The sequence below is a fragment of the Bufo gargarizans genome, chromosome 4, assembly GCF_014858855.1.
Source record: "Bufo gargarizans isolate SCDJY-AF-19 chromosome 4, ASM1485885v1, whole genome shotgun sequence".
Taxonomy (NCBI): Eukaryota; Metazoa; Chordata; class Amphibia; order Anura; family Bufonidae; genus Bufo; species Bufo gargarizans.
Genome location: NC_058083.1, coordinates 422,839,382 through 422,866,207, shown reverse-complemented (window position 1 = coordinate 422,866,207; position 26,826 = coordinate 422,839,382). Strand labels below are relative to the sequence as shown.

The following is a 26,826-nucleotide window of genomic DNA, read 5'->3' as shown; positions in this document are numbered from 1 at the left end:
TGCACACGGAGTAACTTCAGTTTTTTTTTTTTGGCGGACCCATTGAAATGAATGGTTCCACAGCAAAAAAACGGAACGGAAATGTAAAGAAAATACGTTTGTGTGCATGAGCCCTAAGGCAGAGTGGCCTGGGTATACCTGATTTATAGTGATTCGTGACAAATTAATTCCTAACAAATCGAGTTTCTTGGCCAAATCAAATTTTTCAAAACTTTGCTCATCCCTATATATTGTAGTAAGTTCACCTGTCAGTAATGGAAATAGTGATGATTTCTAGTATGATAGCAATTGGCTACCTATTCGTATAAAGATCCTGCTGCGTTTATGTGTAAATTACACCTCCATAATTAAAAAGACAGGGCTTCATATAAATGCTAATTCTTACATACAGGTAATCTTTCCTGAGATATTACAGTTTGCACTTCCCGCTGTCACAGCGGCAGGAGGTGAGGATGGAACTTTACGTTATGTTCCTCAGTGTCCGATATTCAGTGTGAAGGCCTATCCATTATAGGACCTGTGGTGTCCTAAACGCAAGTACATTAGGGACAGAGTAGGGCTATAGCTGCATTTCATCATCGAACATGAACCTCAGGGAGACTTTGCTGACAAGAACAATATAGAAGCTTTAATATTTATACTAAATACTAGATATTTTTCTCCACCATAGATGGAAGCACACATTAAATTTGTTTACCCACTCAAGTTAGGGTATTGCAAGAATATGTCATAATTTAATGATCAGGGGTTCTGACCAATAGGTTTCCATCTATCTGGCAGAAAGAAGGAGCTGCAATCCTCTCTCTACACCAGGCATCCTCAAACTGTGGTCCTCCAGCAGTTGTAAAACTACAACTCCCACAATGCCCTGCTGTAGGCTGATACCTGTAGGCTGTTCGGGCATTCTGGGAGTTGAAGTTTTGCAACAGCTGGAGGTCCGCAGTTTGGGGATGCCTGCTCTACACACTATGCTCCTATGTAGGTCTCATTCAAAATCAATGCCCATGCATAGCAGTCCAGGTTTGGGATTGGCACTGTGTAAGGAAACAAAAATCTGAAGCAGCCTACTCTGTGCTGGCTGTAGTAACTTTGTTCTAGTGACTGATGGTCTAGTAATCAGACCCCATGTTTAGTAAGTTATAACATATCCATTTCATACAAATGTGCATTAAATTATTTAAATTGAGTTAAAAAATAAAACCCAATAATTAGATAAAACATTGACACAGTTAAAATTTGTGCCATGTGCCTCAGCCCTCGTTTAGAATTGCTATGCTAAATGGATAACATTACATATTTCTAAGGCTGAGTTATTTGATCAGTTATTTCCATCAGTTATTGTGAGCCAAAACCATTAGTGAAGCCTATTCTGAGGGGAGGTATAAGGGAATGATATTCACCTGTTCTGTGATTTGACCCACACTTAGTTTTGGCTCACAATAACTGATGGAAATAACTGATCTAATAACTGAACTGTGAACTGAGCCTAACATGGAGAGTCATTTCATGAAGCTTACTTGTAAGGGATGTGCTTGCTGCCATTGACCAGAGCAAGGATGACATTGCCAAGTGCTGACAAAGAGAGACACAAGCCAGAGCTGCTATCTCTATTTTTGCTCTGCACCTTTACGCAGCTTCCCAAATCAATAAGATGCAATCGACTGCGACCTCCCGACACTGCCAAGAGAAAGAACAGCAGGTTAACCTTCAAGAAGAAGAGCACATTCCATTATTTTATGATAAAATGTTATTACAAATTCTACCCTTTCAGCATAGTTCTTGGAAAATGGACAAGCATGACGTTTATTATTCACTCCCCAGTAGTAAAAATATTACAAAGAGTAAAGATAAAAGACAAGATACGGTATGTAGTGCCGTATTTACAAATTCCAAAGCTGGGTCAATAAAAGTAATACGAACATTGATGTAGCATTATAATTAAAGCACAGTCCAGTTGAGCACCACTGCAGACCCCAAAGTACTTTTCACTTTCATTTTTTTTTAAGAGGTAATGAGTTGGTGAGGGAATTTGGGCCACATATAGCAGTGGGGCATACATATGGCAAGATTATCATGTAAGCATATATTAACCAACCAATCACCTACAAAGTGGAAGGGGTTTCCGGGTTTGTTGTACATAATTGATTACTGATTGGTTCTGTCCCCTTCAATTATTTTATCAGCTTCTATAATCTTTGTAATAATAGGCCTTGTAATGAGTTAGGGATACTTAGATAACATTTAAAGACCTGCATTGTACTGAGAAGGCTGAATTCCTAAGTTATTATCTCAGAGACAGAGGCACACTAGACATCCTTAGGAGGAGAGGCTAAAAGGTATAAACATTTGTGCACAAAGACAAATAACTGGAACTCCGCCGAGATCATTCAGATAGGATGTTGTACGTCACTACCTCTCTCTCTTGTATCACCATGGAGTGTTGGTCATGTGCTACGACATTGCGACAGTCGTTCTGCCCCATATTGTATTGTGTAGGCCACGTGATTGATTGTTATTTATTCTATATGTGTCTGTTTTACCTTATATTTAATCACACTTAGTAAATATTTTTATCACTTAGCCTGTTTAAGCCTATTTATTCTCAAATTCATGTTAAAATACCATGATTTTAATACTGATGCCCTATCCTTAGGACGGGGCTTCAATATTAGATTGTGGATGTCTGACTCGTGGCGATCAGCTTTCTGAAGAGGCCAAGGCATTTATATGAGCACTGCTGCCTCTTCATTCTTTATGAGGCAGAGTGCAATACATTTTATAGTGGCTATGCATGATACTGAAGCTTATTGCTGCTTTGTCTCATTTAAATGTATTGGCTAGAGCTAAGTGAAATCCAATGTCACTATAAAATGTGTGCCGCTGCCCCTTCAACAACTGACTGCGGAGGTACTGAGAATCACACTTTCCCATCCATCTGACATAGATGGCCTATCCTACGGCTAAAACAAAATATTAAGATACAAAACAACCCCCTCATGCTACACCACACACATTAGGCCACCTGCAGTGCCCCCACTGCAAGTAGTTAAAGTGTAAATGTCACTGTAGTTCATGTTTACATGTTCCCCTTTTTACTCTAGGAGGAAGTTACTTTAATCTAGTGTAAGCTGCAGACAAGTACACAGCTAGAGTAGTGCTGAACAGGGAAAAGTCTTGCTCTGTGGATTACAAAAACAACAAAAGGGATGATTTAAGTACCAGCCCTTATAAAAGGGAAGAGATTCTATAGAAGGTTTAGCAGCCACACCAAAGATCATTGCAGAATATTTGTCAGAGAAAGGTAACACGGTTATATTGAGGCTACAGGCATCTCTGCTAGTGGTGAGAGTAAAAAGCTTCCGGCTTCCCATCATATACAAAGAACATAATCCACTGTACAGAGAGACTGCATTCCACTGAGGATACAGGGATATGTAAATATGCAATGGATATAAAAAGTCTACACACCCCTGTTAAAATGTCAGGTTTCTGTGATGTAAAAAAAAAAGAGACAAAAATAAATCATTTCAGAACTTTTTTTTACCTTTAATGTGACCTATACAACTCAATTGAAAAACAAACTGAAATCTTTTAGGTAGAGGGAAGAAAAAATATTAAAATAGTATGGTTGCATAAGTGTGCACACTCTTAAACTAATACTTTGTTGAAGCACCTTTTGATTTTATTACATCACTCAGTCTTTTTGGGTATGAGTCTATCAGCATGGCACATTTTGACTTGGCAAGATTTGCCCACTCTTCTTTGCAAAAACACTCCAAATCTGTCAGATTGCGAGGGCATCTCCTGTGCACAGTCCTCTTCAGATCACCCCACAGATTTTCTATCGGATTCAGGTCTGGGCCCTGGCTGGACTATTCCAAAACTTTACTCTTCTTCTGGTGAAGCCATTCCTTTGTTGATTTCGATGTATGCTTTGGGTCGTTGTCATGCTGAAAGATAAAAGTTCCTCTTCATGTTCAGCTTTCTAGCAGAAGCCTGAAGGTTTTGTGCCAATATTGACTGGTATTTGGAACTGTTCAGAATTCCCTCTAGCTTAACTAAGGCCCCAGTTCCAGCTGAAGTATGGCATACATATTAGGACATCCTCAGACATCATCCACAACTCCCTCCTCCCTCAGGCAAAACTCTATCAGTCCTCCTCTCTCAGACCAAACTCCCTCCTCCATCAGGCTAAACTCCCTCCTCCGTCAGCTCAAACTCCCTCCTACCTCAGACATCAGCCAAAACTCCCTCCTCCTTCAGACGTCAGCCAAAAATCCCTCCCCCCCTAGCTCAAAACTCCCTCGTCCCTCAGACATCAGTCAAAAAATACCTCCTCCTTCAGCCCAAACTCCATCACCAGTCAGCTCTCAGCCATCAGGGGTCAGACATCAGGTGTCAGCCCTCAGCCAAAACTCCATCAGCTGTCAGGCATCGGATGTCATCCGTCAGGGGTCAGACATAAGCAGTCAGCCCTCAGCCTAAACTCAATCAGCTGTCCGTCGTCAGACATCAGACATATGGTGTCATCCGTCAGGTGTCAGACGTTAGCCATAAGCCAAAACTCAATCAGCATCAGTTGTCAGGTGTTAGACATCGGGTGTCAGACACTGGTTGTCTGAGGAGGGGGCGGCACAAAGCATAATGTCTTGTGTACTACTGCCAGACCCTTTCTTCATGTAACCAAGCATGGAGGGGAGGAGCCTATCATTAAGTCCCCAGGATTTCAGATGGCTCTTTATGCCTGGGCAAAGCACTTAGATGCACGGATCTACACAGTTTTGGCTGAGGGCTGACATCTGATGTCTGACCCCTGACGGCTGATGGAGTTTAGGCTGAGGGCTGACACCTGATGTCTGACCCCTGATGGCTGATGGAGTTTAGGCTGAGGGATGACAAATGATGTCTGACCCCTGACGGCTGAGAGCTGACACCTGACGGTGTTTGGGCTGAGGGCTGATGGAGGAGGTATTTTTTTTTACTGACGTCTGAGGGACGAGGGAGTTTTGAGTTGGGGGGAGGGATTTTTGGCCGACGTCTGAAGGAAAAGGGAGTTTTGGCTGACTTCTGAGATAGGAGGGAGTTTGGGCTGATGGAGGAGGCAGTTTAGCCTGACGGAGGAGGGAGTTTGGTCTGAGGGAGGATGACTGATGGAGTTTTGCCTGACGGAGGAGGGAGTTGTGGGTGATGTCTGAGGATGTCCTAATATGTATGCCGTACTGAAGAAAAACAAAGCATGATGCTGCCACCACCATGCTTCACTGTGGGTATGGTGTTCTTTTAGTGATGTGTAGTGTTTTTTTTGGCACCAAACATATCTTTTGGAATTATGGCCAAAAAGTTTAACCTTGGTTTCATCAGACCATAACACCTTTTCCCACATGCTTTTGGGAGACGTCAGATGTGTTTTTTCAAAATGTAGCCTGGCTTGGATGTTTTTCTTTGTAAGAAAAGGCTTTCGTCTTGCCACTCTACCCCATAGCCCAGACATATGAAGAATACGGGAGATTGTTGTCACATGTACCACACAGCCAGTACTTGCCAGATATTCCTGCAGTTCCTTTAATGTTGCTGTAGGCCTCTTGGTAGCCTCCCAGACCAGTTTTCTTCTCAACTTTTCATCAATTTTGGAGGGACGTCCAGTTCTTGGTAATGTCACTGTTGTGCCATATTTTCTCCACTTGGTGATGACTGTCTTCACTGTGTTCCATGGTATATCTAATGCCTTGGAAATTTGTTTGTAACCTTCTCCTGACTGATACCTTTTAACAATGAGATCCCTCTGATGCTTTGGAAGCTCTCTGTGGACCATGGCTTTTGCTGTGGGATGTGACTAAGAAAATTTCAGGAAAGACCAACTAGAGCAGCTGAACTTTATTTGTGGTTAATCAGAGGCACTTTAAATGATGGCAGGTGTATGCCGACTCCTATTTAACATGATTTTGAATGTGATTGCTTAATTCTGAACACAGCTACATCCCCAGTTATAAGAGGGTGTGCACACTTATGCAACCACATTATTTTATTTATATTTTTTTTTCTTCCCTCCACCTAAAACATTTCAGTTTGTTTTTCAATTGAGTGCTACAGTTTATAGGTCACATTAAAGGTGGAAAACGTTCTGAAATGATTTATCTTTGTCTCATTTTTTACAGCACAAAAAACTGACATTTTAACAGGGGTGTGTAGACTTTTTATATCCACTGTGTATATATATGTATATATATATATATATATATATATATATATATAAATATAGATAGATAAAGATTTCACTGTTTGACGTATCACCCTATCATATACAACCTTGGGAACGGGAACTGTGAACAGTGTCTGTGTGAAGCCCCTATTACATGGGCAGATTATTTTTAAGATGATTGCTAACGTGTGTTCATATGAAAGCTTGTTAGCGATCATCTGGCAGTGTAATACTGCCTCTGATTACACCATAAACACTTGTTCCTCGGGTAAGGGTGGGTTCGCACTAGCTTTATGCCATTCTGTTATACGTTCCATTTATAATGGAATATAACTGAATGGATGGTCAGGACTTTTTTTTTCTGTCCTGCATAACGGAAACCAGACGGATCCATTATGGTTGCCCATAGACTTCTATTAAGATGGAGTAAAATGGAATGCCTCTTAAAGGCTTCCATTTTGCATTCTGTCTGGCCATTCCGTTATATTCAGTTACCGGAAATGGCATAATGCTAGTGCGAACCCACCCTAATCAGGATCTTTTAACCTTTTTCTTTTAAGAGTGCCCATTTAAGACTGTTTTCTTCTTTAATCACAATATCTCACAATATAACATATATATATATGTTCTTGAGAAGACAGTCCCTCTCAGTGTTAAATGATCTGAACTATTGATTCACAAAACATAGCAGACTATTTGTCTCAATAACATCTAGAAACAATATTTGCAACACATTCACATAAAGACAAAGTTCATGTAGCTTACTTTGGGGATTTAAAAATGAACCAAATCTAATTTTACTCCTTTCGACACTTTAGAATGCAACATGCAAATGAACAGAAATATATTTTAATTAACATGGAGGATATATAAATGGAAAACCCAAATCTCTTACTATCTCCCTAACAAAGAAAAAAGGGCTACGTATGTCATATTATTCATGCAGTTATTATGTAAAAACCTTGATTCATTTTTCATAAAATGCTCTATTTGTAGTAGACTCTAAGATCTATCATTCCCTGGCTTTCCTCTATCAAGCAGGGTCTGCGGTACATGACATTGTCAGAGGAGAGTTGGATGGAAATGAACAATTCTTCTGTTTTCCTCTTGTACGTGGTTGTCATCAATCAACTGGAAAATAAATCCGTCCAACATAGAGCTGAGCCTGAACTCCTACTGCTCCCTTCAGTTAAAATTGCTTTTGTTCAAATCTGCTAGTCTTTGGTTATGTCTTGTCACTTTTGATAAATTCAACACATATGCAGGCACCTAATATATGCTGATTTTTATATCTATTGAATTTCACTGACCAGCCTTTAAAAATCTGTACTTCTTGTATATTTCTTTCTTTTCTTGTTCAATAAAGGCAATACATTATATTAAAAAAATATATCTGTGAAATGATGTTGGGTGGTATGGTTTGGGATACAGAAATCAAGGTCAACTGTGCTTTCAAAAAAAATGCTAAGCCGGCCATAACCAGCGAGGTCTTACTGACATCTATAGCTATACTCGTGCTCGGTGCAGCAACGTACATAGCAAGTACTACTGTATAATAATGGGAGGTGATGTCATTTTCCTATAATGATGGGTATTTAATCCTTCATTTGACAATGATGGCCATCTGGTCTCTCCACTTTAGGATATTGGATCCTTCCTTTCAAGAAGGTCTTACATGGTATAATTCTAGTTGTTTCAAAATTATTTCACCTAAAAAGTGAGAGTTTGCTAAACCTAGGTAACTGTGTCTAGATGAGGTTTAAACTTGGTGCAAAAATTGGTAAAAGAAGTATGTGATACCTGTAGGCAATCTACACTGATTAGTAAGGTAATGCAGAATAGAGAAGATGTTTTAGAGGGTGGTTTAATGGTATGGTAAGGACGGAAGGAAAAAGGAAATAAAAAAAAATAAAAAATTTGGCAGAATATAATAATGTAAGAGGAATTTTGTTTTTAAACTCAGTTATAAAACTTTTTCTGTACTTTTATGGAAAGGATACATAGGGGGGATTTATCAAAACGGTGTAAAGGAAAACTGGCTTAGCTGCCCATAGCAACCAATCAGATTCCATCTTTCTTAATTTTTTTTAAAGCTCTTTTGGAAAATGAAAGATGGAATCTGATTGGTTGCTATGGGCAGCTAAGCCAGTTTTCCTTTATACCAATTTTTATAGCTCTCCCCCATAAATCCAATTTAAAAAATTACAAAATAAAGGTATGAACATGGAATAAGCAACTGATTGAGTTTATGCATTGTTTATTCCATATTTCTCAATTTCACATTCGTTGCCGTTTCTGCAATACCACCACAATATAATGTAATGTAGTCATATTGGCTTACAGGTTAGGCTACTTTGACACTTGCGTTTGGGGTTCCGGTTGTGAGTTCCGTTTGAAGGCTCTCACAAGTGGCCCCGAACGGATCCGCACGGCCCCAATGCATTCTGAGTGGACGCGGATCCGCTCACAATGCATCAGTCTGGCTCCGTTTGGCCTCCGTTCCGCTCAGTGGGCGGACACCCGAACGCAGCTTGCAGCGTTTTCGTGTCCGCCTGGCCGTGCGGAGCCAAACGGATCCGTCCAGACTTACAATGTAAGTCAATGGGGACGGATCCGTTTGTCGTTGACACAATATGGTGCAATTTCAAACGGATCCGTCCAGACTTACAATGTAAGTCAATGGGGACAGATGCGTTTGACGTTGACACAATATGGTGCAATTTCAAACAGATCCGTCCCCATTGACTTTCAATGTAAAGTCTGGACGGATCAGTCTGACTACAAATTGGACTTAGACCTTTTTCAGAAATATAATGCAGATGGATCCGTTCTGAACGGATACCATCGTTTGCATTATAGGAGCGGATCCGTCTGTGCAGACACCAGACGGATCTGCTCCGAACGCAAGTGTGAAAGCAGCCTTAGTGGGAACATTTGGATCTCTTTTTTATACTACATTCATACTTACTGCCTCCTTTCCCACTCTTCTCCATGCGATACTGATAAATGTGCAGAGTAAAGAGCATGTGAGAGTTCCGGTGGTCGTCTTCATCACAGTCCCGTTGGCTGCACTTGCGTGAGGCAATGGCGGCATCCAAGAAAAAGGCAGCTTTCTCAGCTGTGGGTGCCCGCAGTTCACTCTGGTTCTGCAACTGGACACAGAGGACACACTGTATGACAATACTAAATCATTTCTACTGTATCACATTGTGGAAGCAGTCATTCTGTTGACAGAAACTCAATGATACTGATGAGCTATGGTCTTTTATATATATATTATTTTTTTGTCAAGTCTTTACTAATAGATGGCCTATCCTTCCGCGTGTGGCTCTGTCACCAGAAGTCGGAGCTAGAACTACGCAGCTCCATCAACCCTGTAATGGAGGGATATTGTTACTATATCACTGCTCCTATTGATTTCCGATCAGCTGGTGATGGCTTATACCTTCACTTCCTAAAAACTAGACAAAATAGACTTTACCTTTCTGAATAGGCTCAGGCACAATATGTTCAATCTGGCATATTTATATACCTATACAGTAATTCCAGATAAAGGAAATAACCAAACTGCGGGTGGTTTTTATCACTTTACAGCATGTCTTACCGCCTTGTTCTCTAGCATCATCTACACAAGCTGCAGCAGATTCCAGAAAAGATTAATTTAGGTAAGAAATACAGAATTCTATTCTATCCCTCAATTGTTTGCATCTTGGGGCTGCCATGGATCAGATACAGAAAAGAAAACTCCGACGGATCATCCATTGATTTATAATGCAATAGAACAACTCAAAACTTAAATTAATTGTTTTATATTTTTCAATGCTCGGCACATGACATCCCCCTGAAAGATATACTGGAGCTGCCACCTTTCCCTATCTACCAGGATGATTGATTTTGGTGCCTGACACACTTCTAATTTATTACTATGTCCAAAGTTTTATTATCACAGTTTATCACGCAGCAGGCTACCACACTTCTGTTTATTTCATGTTACGCAGTCTGATAAGCAGTACATTGCGTACAGTGAATGCATTATATAGCAATGTTCACTGGGTTAATAATTTAGAGCCCGTCTCTAGGCTAGAACCATACACGCATTCACATAGCAGCCCCTATGGAGAAGACTCATTCACGTCACTTGTGAAACAGTTGAGGTATATGGTTTGTACTCGACAAACACATGCCAAGCGTATATTCTTCTGGCATCCAGGTGGCCCATGGAAACGTATGGATATATCACAAACTGTACTTGTCACATAGTTCATACATGTGATGTCAATGGGAACTGAATTGCGGTAATACCTTTTATTGCACAGTTTCTTCTTTGCAATCTGAGCCACTAAAGAAGCATGATTGTATAGTCTTGGCAGGCACTAAGCTGTGATATCAATGGAGGATGACAATTTTTACATGGCCATACACATTAGACTTACATCAAGCGAACTAGCTGATTTTAGTGGCACTGACCAATCACTGAATGAGGATCAAATGTTCGCCTGATGTAGGAAAAATGATTGGGCATGGTGGATTTTAACATACCCAATCCTTTGTTCTCACGGTAGATAAGCCCCACCCAGAGGTGCCTAATACTTTTCCCCCAAGGAAAACACATGCACGCTGGACCAAACTGAGCGAGCATGTGTATAGGGAGTCAGGAATTGCTATTGAACGAATGAGGGTTCAGCTGACAGCTATAGAAAGTGTATGGTCACCTTAATAAAAAAGCAGACATTGTATCTACTAACAAGAAAGTCTACAATAAGGGCCCATTCATACGGCAGTTTTATGCCACTGGAATTTTGATGTCAACCCCATGCCAAAATTCTGCTAGCAGGCATGTGATATCTGCTTCCCATTATTTCCAATGGGTGGCAGTGCTGCAGTTTGCATGGCGGTGGTTCAAAGCCACAAGCACACCAAGAAAGGACATATCCCTTCTTGACGTGGAGTCCAGACAGATACCGCTTGAAGCCGTGTCTCCATTTAAGGAGCTGTGGATAACCACTGCAGTTTCTGCCGTGGAGCCCATCTACACAGTCCACGCTGTAGCCAGTGCTGTAACTAGAAATGACTGGGCGCCACAGCAAATGTTTGAATGGGCCCACCCAAAAACGTCTTCTCAACATCTGCTTTTCCTGCAACTCCTACTCCTGCGGCTAGTCAAGATAGCTCTCTCAGAAGAGGCCCGACAGCTGCTCTGTTAGTTTTCTACACTGTATGTCATGTCAATGTACAGTATATACTGTATGTCATATATGATCACATTATACTTGGGGGAGCCCTGAGAATAAAATCTTTTAGTCCTCCTCCTGGGTGGGCCCCTTGTAAGTTTGTGCCCCGTAGCAGCAGCGTCCCCTATAGCTACATTTTGCATTGTAAAGGACCACTTCTTTGTTCTATAGAAGAAAGGCTCTAGTTACCTGCATGCCGCATATTGGATCCTCACACAGGTAGACTCCGGGAGACTGACCATCCTGTAGACTGCCCGTAGCCACTTCTGATAAGAGGTCTCTTAAGTTCTCCTCCTTCCCCCATACTTCCACTGCTGATACTCTAACCGAGAACCGAGCTCCTGTCTTTTCCTTCCGTTCATTAATCAACTTAAAGAGCCATGAAATAGCACACGGGATAATGCCAAGATTCTGCATGGAGTCATCTTTGCCAATCATTGTGTATGACTTTCCTGTTCGAAATAGGTATTAAAATCAGAACATACAAAGATATGACATTTTACTGCACACATTTATTTACTAATAGTATTAAAAATATTTGGAGTCAGCCTATTATGTGGCTCTATGGTCAGTATGAAAACTGAATGATTTGAGGATTTTTTAAAAATCTATATAGAGAAAACACAAATGGGGTCATTTATCAAACTGGTGTAAAGTAGAACTGGCTTAGTTGCCCCCAGCAACCAATCAGATTCCTCCTTTTATTTTCCAAAGGAGCTGACCAATCTGATTGGTTGATATGAACAACTAAGCCAGTTCTACTTTATATCTGTTTGATAAATGACCTCAAGACTACCCGCATTTTTTTTTAAAGTGAAAGTAATGACAGGTTCTCTTTAAAGTGTGAACAAGGACCACCCCCTACAAACTCCCTAATAGGGTATTTGAAAAGGTGCTGCCAAACCAGACAACCCCTGTAACAGATGTGCACATAAGACTGTAACATTAATAGTACTGCAGTGCTGTGCACTCATTCACATGATAGTAGACGGTTTAGTACTAACCAAGCTTGGAATGGCCGAAGCAGAAAACGCATCCATCTGCTCCGTTCACTACAGACTGTATGACTTCGGCCACTGTTCCAGCACACACCTCCGCCTATATGGGGAAAGTAGAAAAATCATCCATGAATATAATGACTTTCTGCTCTAATCCAGTGGTTTTCTACACATGTAAAGGGCTGGATTCACAAGTACATATCATATAAAACGTCCAGAGTGCTGATAAGGCAGCTCATTATTTTCTCTTCATTCTGTGCCCCTTTCACAAGCAATCCCTTCATCTTGACACAAAAACCTAATAAAGAGATCTTTAGCTTAGAGAGCTGTAGACTTCACTCGAACACATGGTAGATTTCTATAACTTCTGTGGTATAGATCTGATTTTCCAAATGCATAGCAAGCTGGCCCTTGACTTCATCAGCAGCTACCCCTTTGGTGTTTATGCAGACACGTCACCTTCATGTACAGTTGCAGGATCATTTCCTAATCCGTACATATTAATGTACAGGCAGAGCTACCATCACTTTAGGGGTCATGTTGCCTACTGAAACGGCTGTCAGTGGGATCACAGAAAATCGTTTAAATCTTGGTAAACACTTCTCTCCAAGACAGTAATCTCCAGAAACTGCTAAGAGAATGAACATGAACAACGTAAGATTGTTCTTCCTGCTATTAAATGATCAATTAAAGTGTTTCCAATAATGGCATTATAATATGCCAATGTCATTTAAAGTGAAAGTTCACCTTTAATTTTTATTAAATTTTTAGAACCTATATAACATGTTGAATATCTAGGTTGGATTTAGGTTGATATATTTACAACCAGATAAAATAAATTTGAATAAAAAAAGAATTGGGCTTTATGAATGTTTTGGAGGGCTGAGCAATCAGAGAGCGAATCTGATTCATTCTGAATGGGACTGAGCAGTCTGCAATGTATGAAAATGCATGCAAGCTGCAGAAGACAGAGCTAATTTTTTAATAAGCCCCAGTTACAAAACAATGATATGTGTTATCGCAAAATACTGCCAACGCAATAGGAAAAAATGCTCCTGAGATGGCCATAGCCTTTAAAATCCCATTTCTGACAGCCTGCAGCCACCACCAGAGGCTTGCTGCATACAGGTGTGGTACTGTATTGACTATTTACTATAGTGTTGCTTTTATATGCAGTTAGCACCTGAAATCCACCTATTTGAGAATGCATTTAGCCAGATGTTTGTGATGAATTTTATGGATGTTTCAATGGAATAAGGGGATTTGGAGCTGTACTATATTCTGTGTTTAGCATTCACTTTACAGGACATCTGTCAGCAGATCTGTACCTATGACACTGGCTGACCTGTTACATGTGCACTTGGCAGCTGAAGGCATCTGTGTTGGTCCCATGGTCATATGTGCCCGCATTGCTGAGAAAAAGGAGGTGTAATATATGCAAATGAGCCTCTAGGAGCAATGGGGGCAATGGCGTTACACCTAGAGGCTCAGCTCTCTCTGCAACTGCAGATTGACAGAGACAGGTATGATTATATTTATACTGCCATGGCCTGTTGTTTTAAGCGTAGCGGGAGAGCAGATCCTCTAGGTGTAACGGCAACGCCACCATTGCTCCTAGGGATTCATTTGCATATATTAAAACTTAATTTTTCTCAGCAATGCGATTTCGGCCGTAATAGTATGGTCGGGAAAGGGTTAAAAGTATTACTTAGCAATGAATAAAGCATTTTAAATGAAGTATCATTGCAATTTACATGCAACACAAATATTTCTTATATAGATTACATTTTTTGTCTCTTTGATAGCGCCCCCTGCTGTCTATCCTTCTGTGCCTCCTTCTCCTGCATTCAGTGGTGGACTAACATACTCAGTAGCCTCCCTGCTCCCGCAGCCCAGACACCTTTCATTCACCTCTACTTCTAGATTCATAGAGATATATAGCTATACCACTCTCTAGACAGTGGAGAAGGAAATTGGGGGAGGCACTGCATACAAAATGTTCTCTAGCACTGGTTGCTTTGTCCTTGTCTTACATGGAAGGCCATTTATTGCAGCTGATTGTTGGGCCAGCTTCTTCATGTGGTTTGGATGTTGTCTTCTAATCTCAAAATGTTGTTTGTATGTGATTTTCCACTATATTGTCCAGAACAATAACAATACAGAGGTTGACAGCACTGGAAGGGGGGTTCACATACATTTAACCATATATAGAAGCTGAGAATGATATAAGGAGATATATTTCCACCCCTATTCTCTAAGGAGTCAGTGCCTGGTCATTATTTAGCACGTATTCTTTTCATATAGGCATACAATGAGCCCTCTTTCTCATCTCTAAACTACTTAATGAAATATAACAAACCTGATCAATTGGAAATTTGTGGAGCATCATGTCATACCAGCCAAATCAATGAATTCATACACTTCCCAGCACAGAGAGCACATTTGAAATTAAATTACGGATGATTTGCCTTGGTACAGAAAATATATCACACAGAAAAGCGTAAATACAGATTTCGCTACAGATGGATTTTACTCACAGGGATCTGAAGCTCTGCGCTAAGGAAAATACATACAAATGACCCAACTTGTATCTATATATTTGTTTCACTTGGTTAGCAAAAGAAACAAAGGAATACATTGGACTTTTGATGAGTTGTCTCACTATAAACCAGATTTATTTAGCATATAAATAGAGTGTATTATGTAACTATGTCATGATATTGGCGCATGTCTAATGTCAAATTAACAATCTGTAGAAAAAAAGACATGGACCGCACAGCCACATGCCATACACTGATCTAGTCCTTCTCCGCATCATTTATAAACATCTCCATTGAGGCTCTTAGTATACGTTTTGATCAAAATGCATAGGACCACTCACCAAGTGAGTGGGCAGAGGCACGAGGCGGCTATATGTACAGGCTGGCACATGCGCATTAAACGCTCTTGTACCTCTGCCCATGGGAAATGAAGGCGCAGGCGTGGCGAATCTTGTGAACGGCGCTGGCGCTGGATTTCTGAAGAACCTAGGGCGGGCCAGAGGGGTGAAAGAGGAGAGGTTTCATATAAAAAGCGACGAGGAGCCTGAGCACCGACTGCCCTGGGCACCTTCAGAACCTAATTTACATATTGAATAAAAGTGTTTTTTTTTTGCGAAAATAAGCGACGAACAGCTAGACGGTAAGTGTAACTATAATGCAGATCATGGGGTTAGTGTTCTATAATGGTCATTTTAGGTGAAAGACTCCCTTTAACACTCCTGAAATACATCCAGGCCCTTATTGAACATTTTTAGTGAGTTCACCACCATCACCACCTCCTCAGGCAGAGAGTTCCATAGTCTCACTGCTCTTACAGGAAATAATGTCCCCTCGTCACAGTCACAGTCCTGGGGATAAATAGATCATGGGAGATATATATGTACTACTTCTTGATTTATGCAGTTATTACATCATCCCTCAGTCGTCTTTTTTCTAAAATAAATAACCCCAATTTTGATAATCTTTCTGGGTACTGTAGACCACCCATTCCAGTTATTACTTTAGTTGCCTTCCTCTGGACCCTCTCCAGCTCTGCTATGTCTGCCTTGTTCACAGGAGCCCAGAAATGTACACAGTACTCCATGTGTGGTCTGACTAGTGATGTGTAAAGTGGCAGGACTATGTTCTCGTCAGGTATATCTATGCCCATTTTGATGCAACCTATAATCTTATTGGCTTTGACAGCAGCTGCCTGACATTGGTTGATACAGTTACGTTTATTGTCAACTAAAATTCCTTTTTGCTTGTCAGTGTTTAAGTATGTACAGGTGACTTGTATTTTTCCTTCCCATGTGCATAACCTTACAATTATCAGTGTTAAACCTCATTGTCCACTTCTCAGCCAAAGCATCTATCCAGATCCATGTATAGCAGTATACTGTCCTCTTTTGTGTTTATTATTTTACACAGTTTAAAGGGATTCTGTCACCTGGATTTTGCCTATAGAGCTGCGGACATGCGCTGCTAGATCGCCAATATACATTCCCTATAGCTCTGAGTGCTTTTATTTAGGCAACAAAAAAAACGATTTTAAATATATATATATATATATATATATGTAAATGAGGCAATTAAGGAACCCACATCCTCTGAATCTCCTCCTTGCTCCCCGAGGTCACCAAGTTAGAGCGCCGTAATCTCGCGCAGGCGTGAGTACGCGGCATCTCAGTGCCGGCATAGTGTTCCTTCCCTGTGCTGGCATCAGCTTCAGGGAAAGAACTGCGCATGCGCTAGCTGCGAGATTGCGGCGCTCTAACTCTGTGGCATCCGGGAGCAAGGAGGAGATTCGGAGGATGCTGGCGGTGCTGGGCTCCTTCACAGTGGGCATGGCTGGGCTCCAGAAATGTTAGTAACAGCCCCTTGGGCACCTTACTTCCCTCATTTACATATACGGTATATAAAATCTTTTTTTTTTGTTGCGTAAATAAAAGCACTCACAGCTATGGGGAAGGTATATTGTGGATGTGCTAGCAGCAATCTAGCAGCGCATGTCCACAGCTCTATAGGCAAAATCCAGGTGACAGAATCCCCTTAATAACTTCAGCAAAATTTTATATTTTAATGTGCAGCCCTTCTAGATTATATTAAAGATCACTAATAAACATATTGAAGAGAATAGGGCCCAATACTGACCCCTGAGGTACCCCTTTAGTGACAGTGACCTAATCTAAGTATGTACCATTAATAACCTCCCTTTGTTTGACAGGACCAATCCCTAAAATCAGTGCTGAAACAGCGTTACACTTATTTTCATTGAGATAATTCAGGATAGAATCTCTTAGAATGCCTTTAAACAATTTAGCCATCACAGATGTTAGACTTGCTGACCTATAGTTTCTGACCCCTATTTGAATACTGGCACCACAGAACCAGAACTCTTTCTATGGCTGGCCACCTCGGCAAGTAAATAATCGAGGGAGAAGGGCCTTTGTAAGTAAAGCAACCAAGAACCTAATGGTCACTCTGGCTGAGCTTCAAAGATCCTGTGTGCAGATATGAGAACCTTCCAGAAGGTCAACCATCACTGCAGCACTCCACGAATCTGGGCTTTATGGCTGAGTGGACAAAAAAAAGCCTATCTTCTGTAAAAGAAACATGAAATCCCACCTGGAGTTTGCAAAAAAAAAGCACCTAAAGGAAACAAGATTCTCTGGACTGATGAAACCAAGATTCAACTTTTTTGCCTCAATTCTGCATATTATGTCTGGAGGAAATCAGGCATTGACCATTAACCAATACCATCCCTACACTGAAGTATGGTGGTGGCACCCTCTGTTTTTCTGCTGCTGGGACAGGGAGACTGGTTAGAATTGATGGAAAGTTGAATGGAGCAAAGTACAAAGATAATTTTAATAAAGACCTAATCCTTAGTGCTCTGGACCTCAGACTAGACCAAAGTTTCATCTTCTAACAACACAATGACCATAAGTACACAGCCATGACAACCCAGGAGTGGCTTAGAGACAACTCTGTGAATGTCCTTGGTGGCCCAGCCAAAGCCCAGACTTAAACCCAATCCAACATCACTGGAGAGACCTGTAAGTGGCTGTCCATTGACGATCCCCATACAACCTAACAGAGATTGAGAGGACCTGCAGAGATGAATAACAGAAAGTGCCCAAATCCAGGTATGCAAGCCTTGCAGTATCATATCCAGAGAAACCTGCTTTTATCTTTAGCAACAAATCCAGCTTCTGTTTAGGATTCAACATCAGTCGGGTTGGATCCTGTCTTTGCTGTGGAGAAACACACTGTCCAGACTTCTGGTATGATGACCTGGGAAGCCATTGCCTACAACAGTCGGTCACTCTCAGTGTTACAAGCAACACAGCTAAGCAATGTGTGTAGAACATCCGCTGCCACATATGTTGCCTATTATGGCAGGTCTTCCAGCTGGCATTTGTCAGCCGGATAATGCTCAACCACACACAGCAAAGGTTTACCAATAATTTGTCAGTCAGATTGTAACACTTCCTTGGTCTACCTAGTAGCCATATATATCCCCAATCAAGCACTTATGGTACCAGCTGAGATGCCAGCTTTGACAACTTATGAGTGTGCAGGATCTACAGGCTCAGCTATAAACATTGTGGGCAAATGTGCCACAGGATACCATAGAGAACTTGCATGCCTCCATACCCAACCATATCTCATCTTGTATCCAGGCTGGAGACAGCCCAACAGGGTTTGTACAGTTTTCCTCAATGAACCTATCCTTTTGCTCTAATATTGTAATCACTTACATATATCAGTACATTCAGATATATAAAGTTTCATTCAATTCCAAAATCTCCTTCTTGGCAAGTTCTTTTTTTATCAATCAGTATGAGCAGGAGCAGACTGGCCATAGACTCTACAGGAAAATTTCACAGTGGCCCAATGCCCAGGGGCGCCTAAGCCCTGCTCTTGGCCACCGGCCCGGTAAGTAATGTTCTGCTGCTCCCAGAGTTAATTAACACTGGGGGCATCAAGTAGTTATGTACCTGGCCAGTGACCAAAGGTGCCCTCCTGATTCCTGAATTCAACTGTATTGCCATCCTGAGGCAACTGGAGTAGGAGGACAGAATGTGGCAGCTGGCCATCACAGATGGGCAGCTTCTAAGTGGGTATTTTGTTCCCCTAGGGCATTATGTTGTTCGCACTTTATGATGCTGCTGGGGCAGGTTTTTGATGCTGCTGGGGCAGGTTATTGTATTGCACTGAGGTATTTGGCTCTCCTGGGCGGTATTTTGTCCCTAAATGGTATTGCTAGCCAGCCTACTTCTATTAGCCCTGCCTTCTATTAATTTGAACCAGCCTACCACATGGGGACACTTGTATTTTTTTCCAGGCACACTTTAAGGCTACTTTCATACTAGTGTTTTTTGCGGATCTGTCATGGATCAGCAAAAATGCTTCCGTTACAATAATATAACCACACGCATCCATCATGAACGGATCCGGTTGTATTAGGTCTTCAATAGCCATGACGGATCCGTCTTGAACACCATTAAAAGTCAATGGGGGATGGATCCGTTTTCTATTGTGCCAGAATGTGTCAGGGAAAACGGATCCATTCCCATTGACTAACATTGTGTGCCAGGAGGGATCCGTTTGGCTCTGCTTCGTCAGGCGGATAGCAAAACTCTGCAGGCAGCGTTTTGGTGTCCGCCTCCAGAGCGGAATGGCGACTGAACGGAGGCAAAGTGATGCATTCTGAGTGGATTCTTTTCCATTCAGAATGCATTAGGGCAAAACTGAACTGTTTTGGACCGCTTTTGAGAGCCCTGAACGGATCTCACAAACGGAAAGGCAAAACGCTAGTGTGAATGTAGCCTAGGTTCCCTGTCTACCCCTGGGTATGAGTGTGTATGTATATAAATATATATATATATATATATATATATTGTGGGGTTTCGCTCTGGTAGATAGGGTAAGGGGGCGTGGTACAGAGGAAAAATACAAGTTCTTAACTCATAACATTGTGATGAAGGCAGTTTTCTCTTTGGCAGCCTCCGTTAAGGGCACCTGCCAGTACACTTTTGTGAGGTCCAAAACAGAAAAATACTGGGCTTGTCCTAACCTCTTGATGAGCTCATCCCCCCGGGGCATGGGATACGCATCGAATTTGGAACCCTCGTTAAGTTTTAGAAAGTCGTTACAAAACCACAACATCCCGTTCGGCTTGGGTATCAATACTATAGGACTGGCCACTCACTTTTTGACTCCTCAATGATGTCTAGCTGCAACATTAGATGCACCTCCTCCGATATGGCTTATCGCCGAGCCTCGGGTACCCGGTATGGTTTTAATCAGACTTTTGCCTGAGGCTCAGTGATAATGTCATGCTGTATTATGGAAGTGCGTCCAGGGAGGTCCGAGAACACATCCGTGTTCCGACTAACGAACTCCCTGGCCTCCTGAGTCTGTTTAGAGAAGAGGCTGTCAGCAATTTTTACTGTGGGGCAGACAGAGGGGCCGGTACATCTTTTCCTAGAAAACCTGGCCGCGGGCTGTCATCTGTACAGGTTTCCCAATCTTTCCACGGTTTGAGTAAACTCACATGATAAACCTGCTCCGGCTTTCGCCGCCCTGGCTGGTGTACCTTGTAGTTTACATGTCCAATTTTCTCGAGTACCTCGTAGGGCCCCTGCCACCTAGCCAGGAACTTACTGTCCAAGGTCGGCACCAGAACCAAAACCCGGTCAACCGGGTTAAACATCCGGACCCGAGCCTGCCGATTATAGACCCGACTCTGGGCTCACTGAGCTGCCTCCATATGCTCCCTAACAAGAGGCAACACTCTATCCGATCTTGCATCTGGGTAACGTACTCAATGACACTTTAATGTGGAGTGGTTTGTTGTTCCCACACCTCTTTGGTCACGTCCAACAGACCGCGAGGGTGTCTGCTATATAGCAGTTTGAAGGGAAAGAACCCAGTAGAGGCCTGGGGTACTTCTCGCACTGCAAATATGAGATAGGGCAGAAGGAGGTCCCAGTCCTTCCCATCTTTAGACACTACCTTTTTCAACATATTTTTTTATATTTGGTTAAACTGTTCTACCAGATCGTCTGTTTGGTGAATGGTAAATGGACGTCTGTAGTTGTTTTATGTGCAGCAACTTACAGAGTTCCCTCATCACCTTGGACATAAAAGGGGTCCCTTGGTCGGTCAGAACCTCTTTAGGCAGTCCTACTCGGAAAAACATCTCCATTAACTCCTTAGCTATGAGTCTGGCCGAGGTATGTCGCAGTGGCACCGCCTCCGGGTACCGAGTGGCGTAGTCTAGAATGACTAAGATGTGTTGATGCCCTCTGGTGGACTTCGGTACTGGGCTAATGAGGTCCATAGCTATTCGGTCAAATGGTACTTCGATAATACGGAGAGGTACTAGGTGACTACGGAAATGTGGCTGGGGGCAAGTTATCGGGCAGGTCAGGCAAGACTTACAAAACTCTTCCACTTCTTTGAATATGCTGGGCCTGTAAAACCACTGTAGAATATGATCCTGAGTTTTCTGCAGCCCCAGGTGACTATTCTAGGGCTTGTCAGTTGTTAGCAGGGCATAGGTATCTGGCGTATGAGCATTTTCACCATCAGGATCTGCTCATACTGGCAGGAGTTAGGGAAAGGCCTAGGGATTACTAGGAGGTCACCATCTCTCTTCCTTAGCTTTTGAGGCCTAGACAGTTGTCTATTTCTTTTGTGTGCATCTGGTGTTTTCCCCTTCCCCATTACCCATGAAACCTAGATCTAACACAAGCTTGCTATAAGCCTTGGGGACCACTAACTGTTCAATAGGCTCACCCCGTAGTTGGTTTACCCGATACAACATATCCTGATGAACCACAAAACGAGGAAACACTGACTCTGCCCCAGGTTGTTCACCATCTACTATTAACACATTTTCCCAGGCGCAAGATAGGGTTGGGTCCCGATGTTGGCTGTACCAAAATTATCCCTGGAGACATTGAGGTCTGCCAATTCAGGACCCGGCGGCAAGTCCTCCACGTCTCCCACTATCACACTTAGCGGGGTTGTCTCCCAATCTTCCACCAAAGTGGCGGTCACCCCTACCGCTGGCCCTTCGGTGTCAGGTTCCCAGGGTTCTGGTCTCCCCCCTGAGCAGGGCCACTCTGCTAGGGTTACCCCTGTCTCATGGGTATCATTCACTCTGATAGCAGGGCACAGTGCTAGGAAGTCTCTTCCTATTATAAGTTCGTAGTGTAAGTTTGGGGCAACTGCCACTTCGTGAGTCCATCTGCCAGCCCCTGTGGTTAGAGACACCAGGGCAGTGGGATAGTATTTTAAGTATCCATGGATGCACATGACCCAGACTTTCCGGCCAGTATACCCTGCTGACCGTACCAAGGGAGCCCTTACTAGGGACACCAGACTCCCTGAGTCCAACAGAGCCTCAGCTGGAGTGTCTCCTACCTCCACCTGGCACAGGTGCTTTAGAGTTTTTAGGGTACCTGCTGCACACAGCTTCCTGGCATATAGCGACTGACGGTAGACATAGTTATTATCCATGGGTTCCACCTGATGGGGACAGTCAGCTCTTACATGGCCTGGCTCCTGACACCGCCAGCAGACTATCGGAGCCAGGTCCATAGAGGGTACACCCCGGGTGGGTTTGGTAGGTAGAAGTCGCCGGGTCTGGGATGGAGATTTACGGGGTTTGACTGTAGCACTCCTCGTAGCACTCCACCAGGTCCACCATTTCTAGGGCGTTGCCAGGAGACACCTGGCCGATCCAGTGCTGGAGAGGGGGTGGCAGAGCCCTCCAGAACATATCAGCCAATAGTCTATCCAGCATAGCCATGGGACTCAGCACATCAGGCTGTAGCCACTTTTGCAAGAGGTGGAATAAATCATAATACTGGGTCCTCGCAGGCTCAGCCGGCTTAAACCCCCACTGATGTACTCGCTGGGCCCGGACCAACACATTCACCCCCAGTCTTGCCAAAATCTCACCCTTTACTTTTCGGTAGTCGGCCGCTTGGTCGTCCGTCGAAATACACCCACTGGGAATTGGATGCCAGGAATGGGGCGACGACCTCAGCCCACTGGTCACGGGGTAGATTTTCCCTGATGGCCACTTTCTCATACATCGCCAGGTAGGTTTCGATGTTGTCTGCAGGGGTCATCGCGGCACGGACTTCTTTCCGGGCATTGTGGACGCTCAGGGTTGCTCCTGCTGTCTGCAAATCCATAGTAGCAGCAACTGATTAGTCTCCTGCTGCTGCAGCAGCAACTGGTTAGCCTCGCATTGTTGCAGGTTTGTCTTTCGCTGCTGCAGATTAGCCTCCATGAGGGCTTTCACAACAGACTCCATTTTGTCGTGGGGCACTGGTTGTAATACAGCTAGTTTAATGTACGACATACAACCGTGCCTGAAAAATGCAGAAACCAAAAATATCAGCGTTCACGCCAGCCTCACTGCTCTTGCCTGTATCCTCCACCAATTGTGGGGTTTTACTCTGTTAGATAGGGTAAGAGGGCGCAGTACAGAGGCAAAATACAAGTTCTTAACTCAAAACAAAACAATAGCAAAAACAGGTGCACTCTGTAGTCTCACTAAACTCTCAAACAGATTTTAAAATTGAGAGATTAGTCAACATGTCCTACGGTGTAGAACATGTCTAAGCCCGGGCACCACGCCAAGGTTTCTCAAGTAGCCCGGGACCTAACACTCTCCTACCTGAGCCGTATGGGCAATACCAGGAGCCAGTGGGCAAATTACAGGTTTGCCGCGGTCATCCTCCACCGTATGCATTTTGCTGGGGATCGCCATTAGCAACGGGCCACAAGTGCAGGATTTGCTCCCCTGTATATATACACGACTGCATGTGGGTTGGAGCACCTCCTGCTAATGCCACCCTGTCTTTTTAGTTTGTATATATAGATTCCTGGAGGTGTATAAACTCCAATTTAAATGTGCCTGTTTTCCATCTACAGGCCACATTTAGGTGCACCTGTGAGGCCTGGGCCATATCAGCCAGTCTTGAGTGGGACTCGCAGACTCCTCCCTCCTCCTATTGCAAGCATGGCTACATGCTGGAGGTAACTGGTGAGCTGTTTGTGAGTCGGCCTCATGCTCCTGTAATTTGCCCACTGGCTCCTGGTATTGCCCATACGGCTCAGGTAGGAGAGTGTTAGGTCCCGGGCTACTTGAGAAACCTTGGCGTGGTGCCCGGCCTTAGACATGTTCTACACCGTAGGACATGTTGACTAATCTCTCAATTTTAAAATCAGTTTGAGGGTTTAGTGCGACTGCAGAGTGCACCTGTCTTTGCTATTGTTTTGTTATATTGTTATATTAATTATGACATCCGCACTTGTTACCTTGTGTGAGATGTCTATTGTGGTACTTGTAGTTCGCCGCGGGCATCCTCCACCGTATGCATTTTGCTGGGGATCGCCATTAGCAACAGGCCACAAGTGCAGGATTTGCTCCCCTGTATATATGCATGACTTCATGTGGGTTTGAGCACCTCCTGCTAATGCCACCCTGCCTTTTTAGTTTGTACTTAATTCAAAACGTTAGTGTTTATTCACACTTGAGGCAATTGCACAAAACAGCATGTAACTTTGCAGTTTGGTGTTAATTCACACATAATGGAAAGTTCATATAACACAAGTCACCTTGCGGGCAGTTCTGCCTCCAGTAGTCCACAGCAGGCTTTAGGAGGCCTGATTCCCCAGTGTGTGGCTCTCAGCCCTCCAGCACGGCACAAAGCCTCAAATCCCAAAAACAGAGAAACATCTCTGCTGAGCCCAGCTGCCTATTTAAGGACAGCCAGGTGCTGCCAAAACCTGGACCGGCACTTAAACTCTGGTCCAGTATTTGACCTCACTGGCTGGAAACCAGCCCAGCCGCACATGCTGGGATGAAAATACCTGCCTCGCCAGACACAACCCCTCACTGTGTCACTATATATATATATATATATATATATATATATGTATATACATAAATTGTGGAATGTTGTTAGAGATGCTGTCACACTGTTTTTCCTGTGAATTTCCTCACTAGTCATAAAAAGGGATTTTGAACAAAAAAGCACCATCTAAACAAGAATGGGATACCAAATAACAGCTGCAGGGATCGGTTCAATGCCCTTCTTCACATATGCTGAGGTGAAAGGAAAATTCTGCAGTGTCTGCTTTTTCTTCTTATGTTATATGTCCATGATAAAATCAACGCAAAAGCACATCAATGATACATTTAGCACATGCTCTGCTGAGGTGGCTTCATTACAATTCATGAATTTATGTCCAGATATAATCAGCTTTACTTGACAGCTATGGCTCTGACAAAATCTATCTAGTACCGTTGTAGCATGGGTATTACTGCCACAAATTTATAGTCCATAAAAAATTTAGGGATGGCTTCTTAATGTTTAAAGGCGTAAAACACACTCAGATTGCAAATTAATGAGCTGTGATTTAAAGCTTAGGAGAAAGCCTGAGTTTCCATTTTCTACCAAGCAAAGAGATTTGCTGAATTAGTAACAGCATACTGTAGTGGGAGGTGAAATAACCAATATAGTAATGTTGAATTTCCAAATGTGCAAATGTTTGTGTAAGACGCTGTACAGTACAGTGGACAAAAATTTCTGAAACATACTGCAGCTTGCACTGTGTGAGGGGTGATCTATAAATGGGATTGAAGTATCATGTAGGGTGCACAGTCGAAGCCTTCTAAGGCTGGTAATACATATTAGACAGCTGTTGGCTAAGCACTCCTAGCCCCTTACCTACATACGAAAGCATGCTTGTACCAGTGTTTTTAGAAGTGAGAGTGGAAAAAGCCACTGTTGTGTCTTCGAGCAGTGGATTATCTCCCTAACCACAAAAGGATTGGCCAACTGAAATCCAACTGCCCGATCCTTTTCATCCCAGACCCGTTCCGTCAGGGAACAGCTAGGAGGCCCCTGTACAATTTAGATGGTTTGCTGCAGTATACACATCCTTGGCGACCTCCTGAGCTGCAATAGGAAGAAAGCTCCAACAGAAATAACACACCTGAGAAAAAACACATCCCCTGGCTGCCAGCTTGCTATAAATCTAGCAGAGCAATTGGAGCAATACATAGGGAAATCTCTAGATCCATGTGAGGTACAGGGCTGGTTTTAGCTTTGTTAGAAAGAGATTGGTATGTACTATATGTCTGATTTTAATTTTTTTATGGTAATCATAGGATAACCCCTTAAATCTCTCATACACCTAATTGCACTTAACCGATTATGAACAGTGTTCGGCCTAACCACCCAACTGTCACATCTCTATGGCTGACCAGAAAGCAGATATGCTGGGTAAAACCTGAACAGGTATAAAAGACAATAAACCGTCACCTACCTGTGAAGCATCTTGGGGAAACACAGCATCAAAGGCAAACATTTTTGGTGGTATCTGAGTTCCTCTCTTCTGGAATACATTCTGCCCTCCACAAGATAATGGATCATACAATGTAATCTGTTTCTTCCTTGGATCGGCTTTCAAGAAAGAGCTGGAATCCGTTGACTCTCCCACTAGTGTTGAACAAATACGCACCATGACCTTTACCTGTGATACAAGATAAGGGCGCGATTATTAACTGTATTTGGTCACATAGGTGTCTATACACATAAATGCAAATTCCAAAATAACTGATCGTTTATTCTCAATGGAGATAAGCTGCCACCAGAGGCGTCTGGCATGAGCTTAGGGTCCTTTAATATGGCCAGATACTCTGCCTGGTATTGAGCACCAATCAACCATAACAGCATGTCGGCCGGTGTGCAGAACCTGCACTTATATTAAGCATTTTTTTATTACAGGGGTGAACGACTGGTAATACAATTTTTCATCCTCATACAGTTTTCTTCTGC

At 42.8% G+C, this 26,826-nt stretch overlaps 1 protein-coding gene across 1 annotated transcript in view; it reads right to left on the bottom strand.

The window, feature by feature from the left end:
- Window positions 1-26,826, bottom strand: part of KIF26B (kinesin family member 26B) — a 338,734-nt gene that overhangs the window by 36,004 nt on the left and 275,904 nt on the right. Inside the window, exons 6-10 of the mRNA XM_044290742.1 lie at window positions 26,315-26,521; window positions 12,435-12,528; window positions 11,620-11,882; window positions 9,168-9,351; window positions 1,518-1,677 (exon numbers count right to left, since the gene is read on the bottom strand). Coding sequence (XP_044146677.1) covers window positions 1,518-1,677; window positions 9,168-9,351; window positions 11,620-11,882; window positions 12,435-12,528; window positions 26,315-26,521 — 908 coding nt within the window. The remainder of the gene's footprint in view (window positions 1-1,517; window positions 1,678-9,167; window positions 9,352-11,619; window positions 11,883-12,434; window positions 12,529-26,314; window positions 26,522-26,826) is intronic.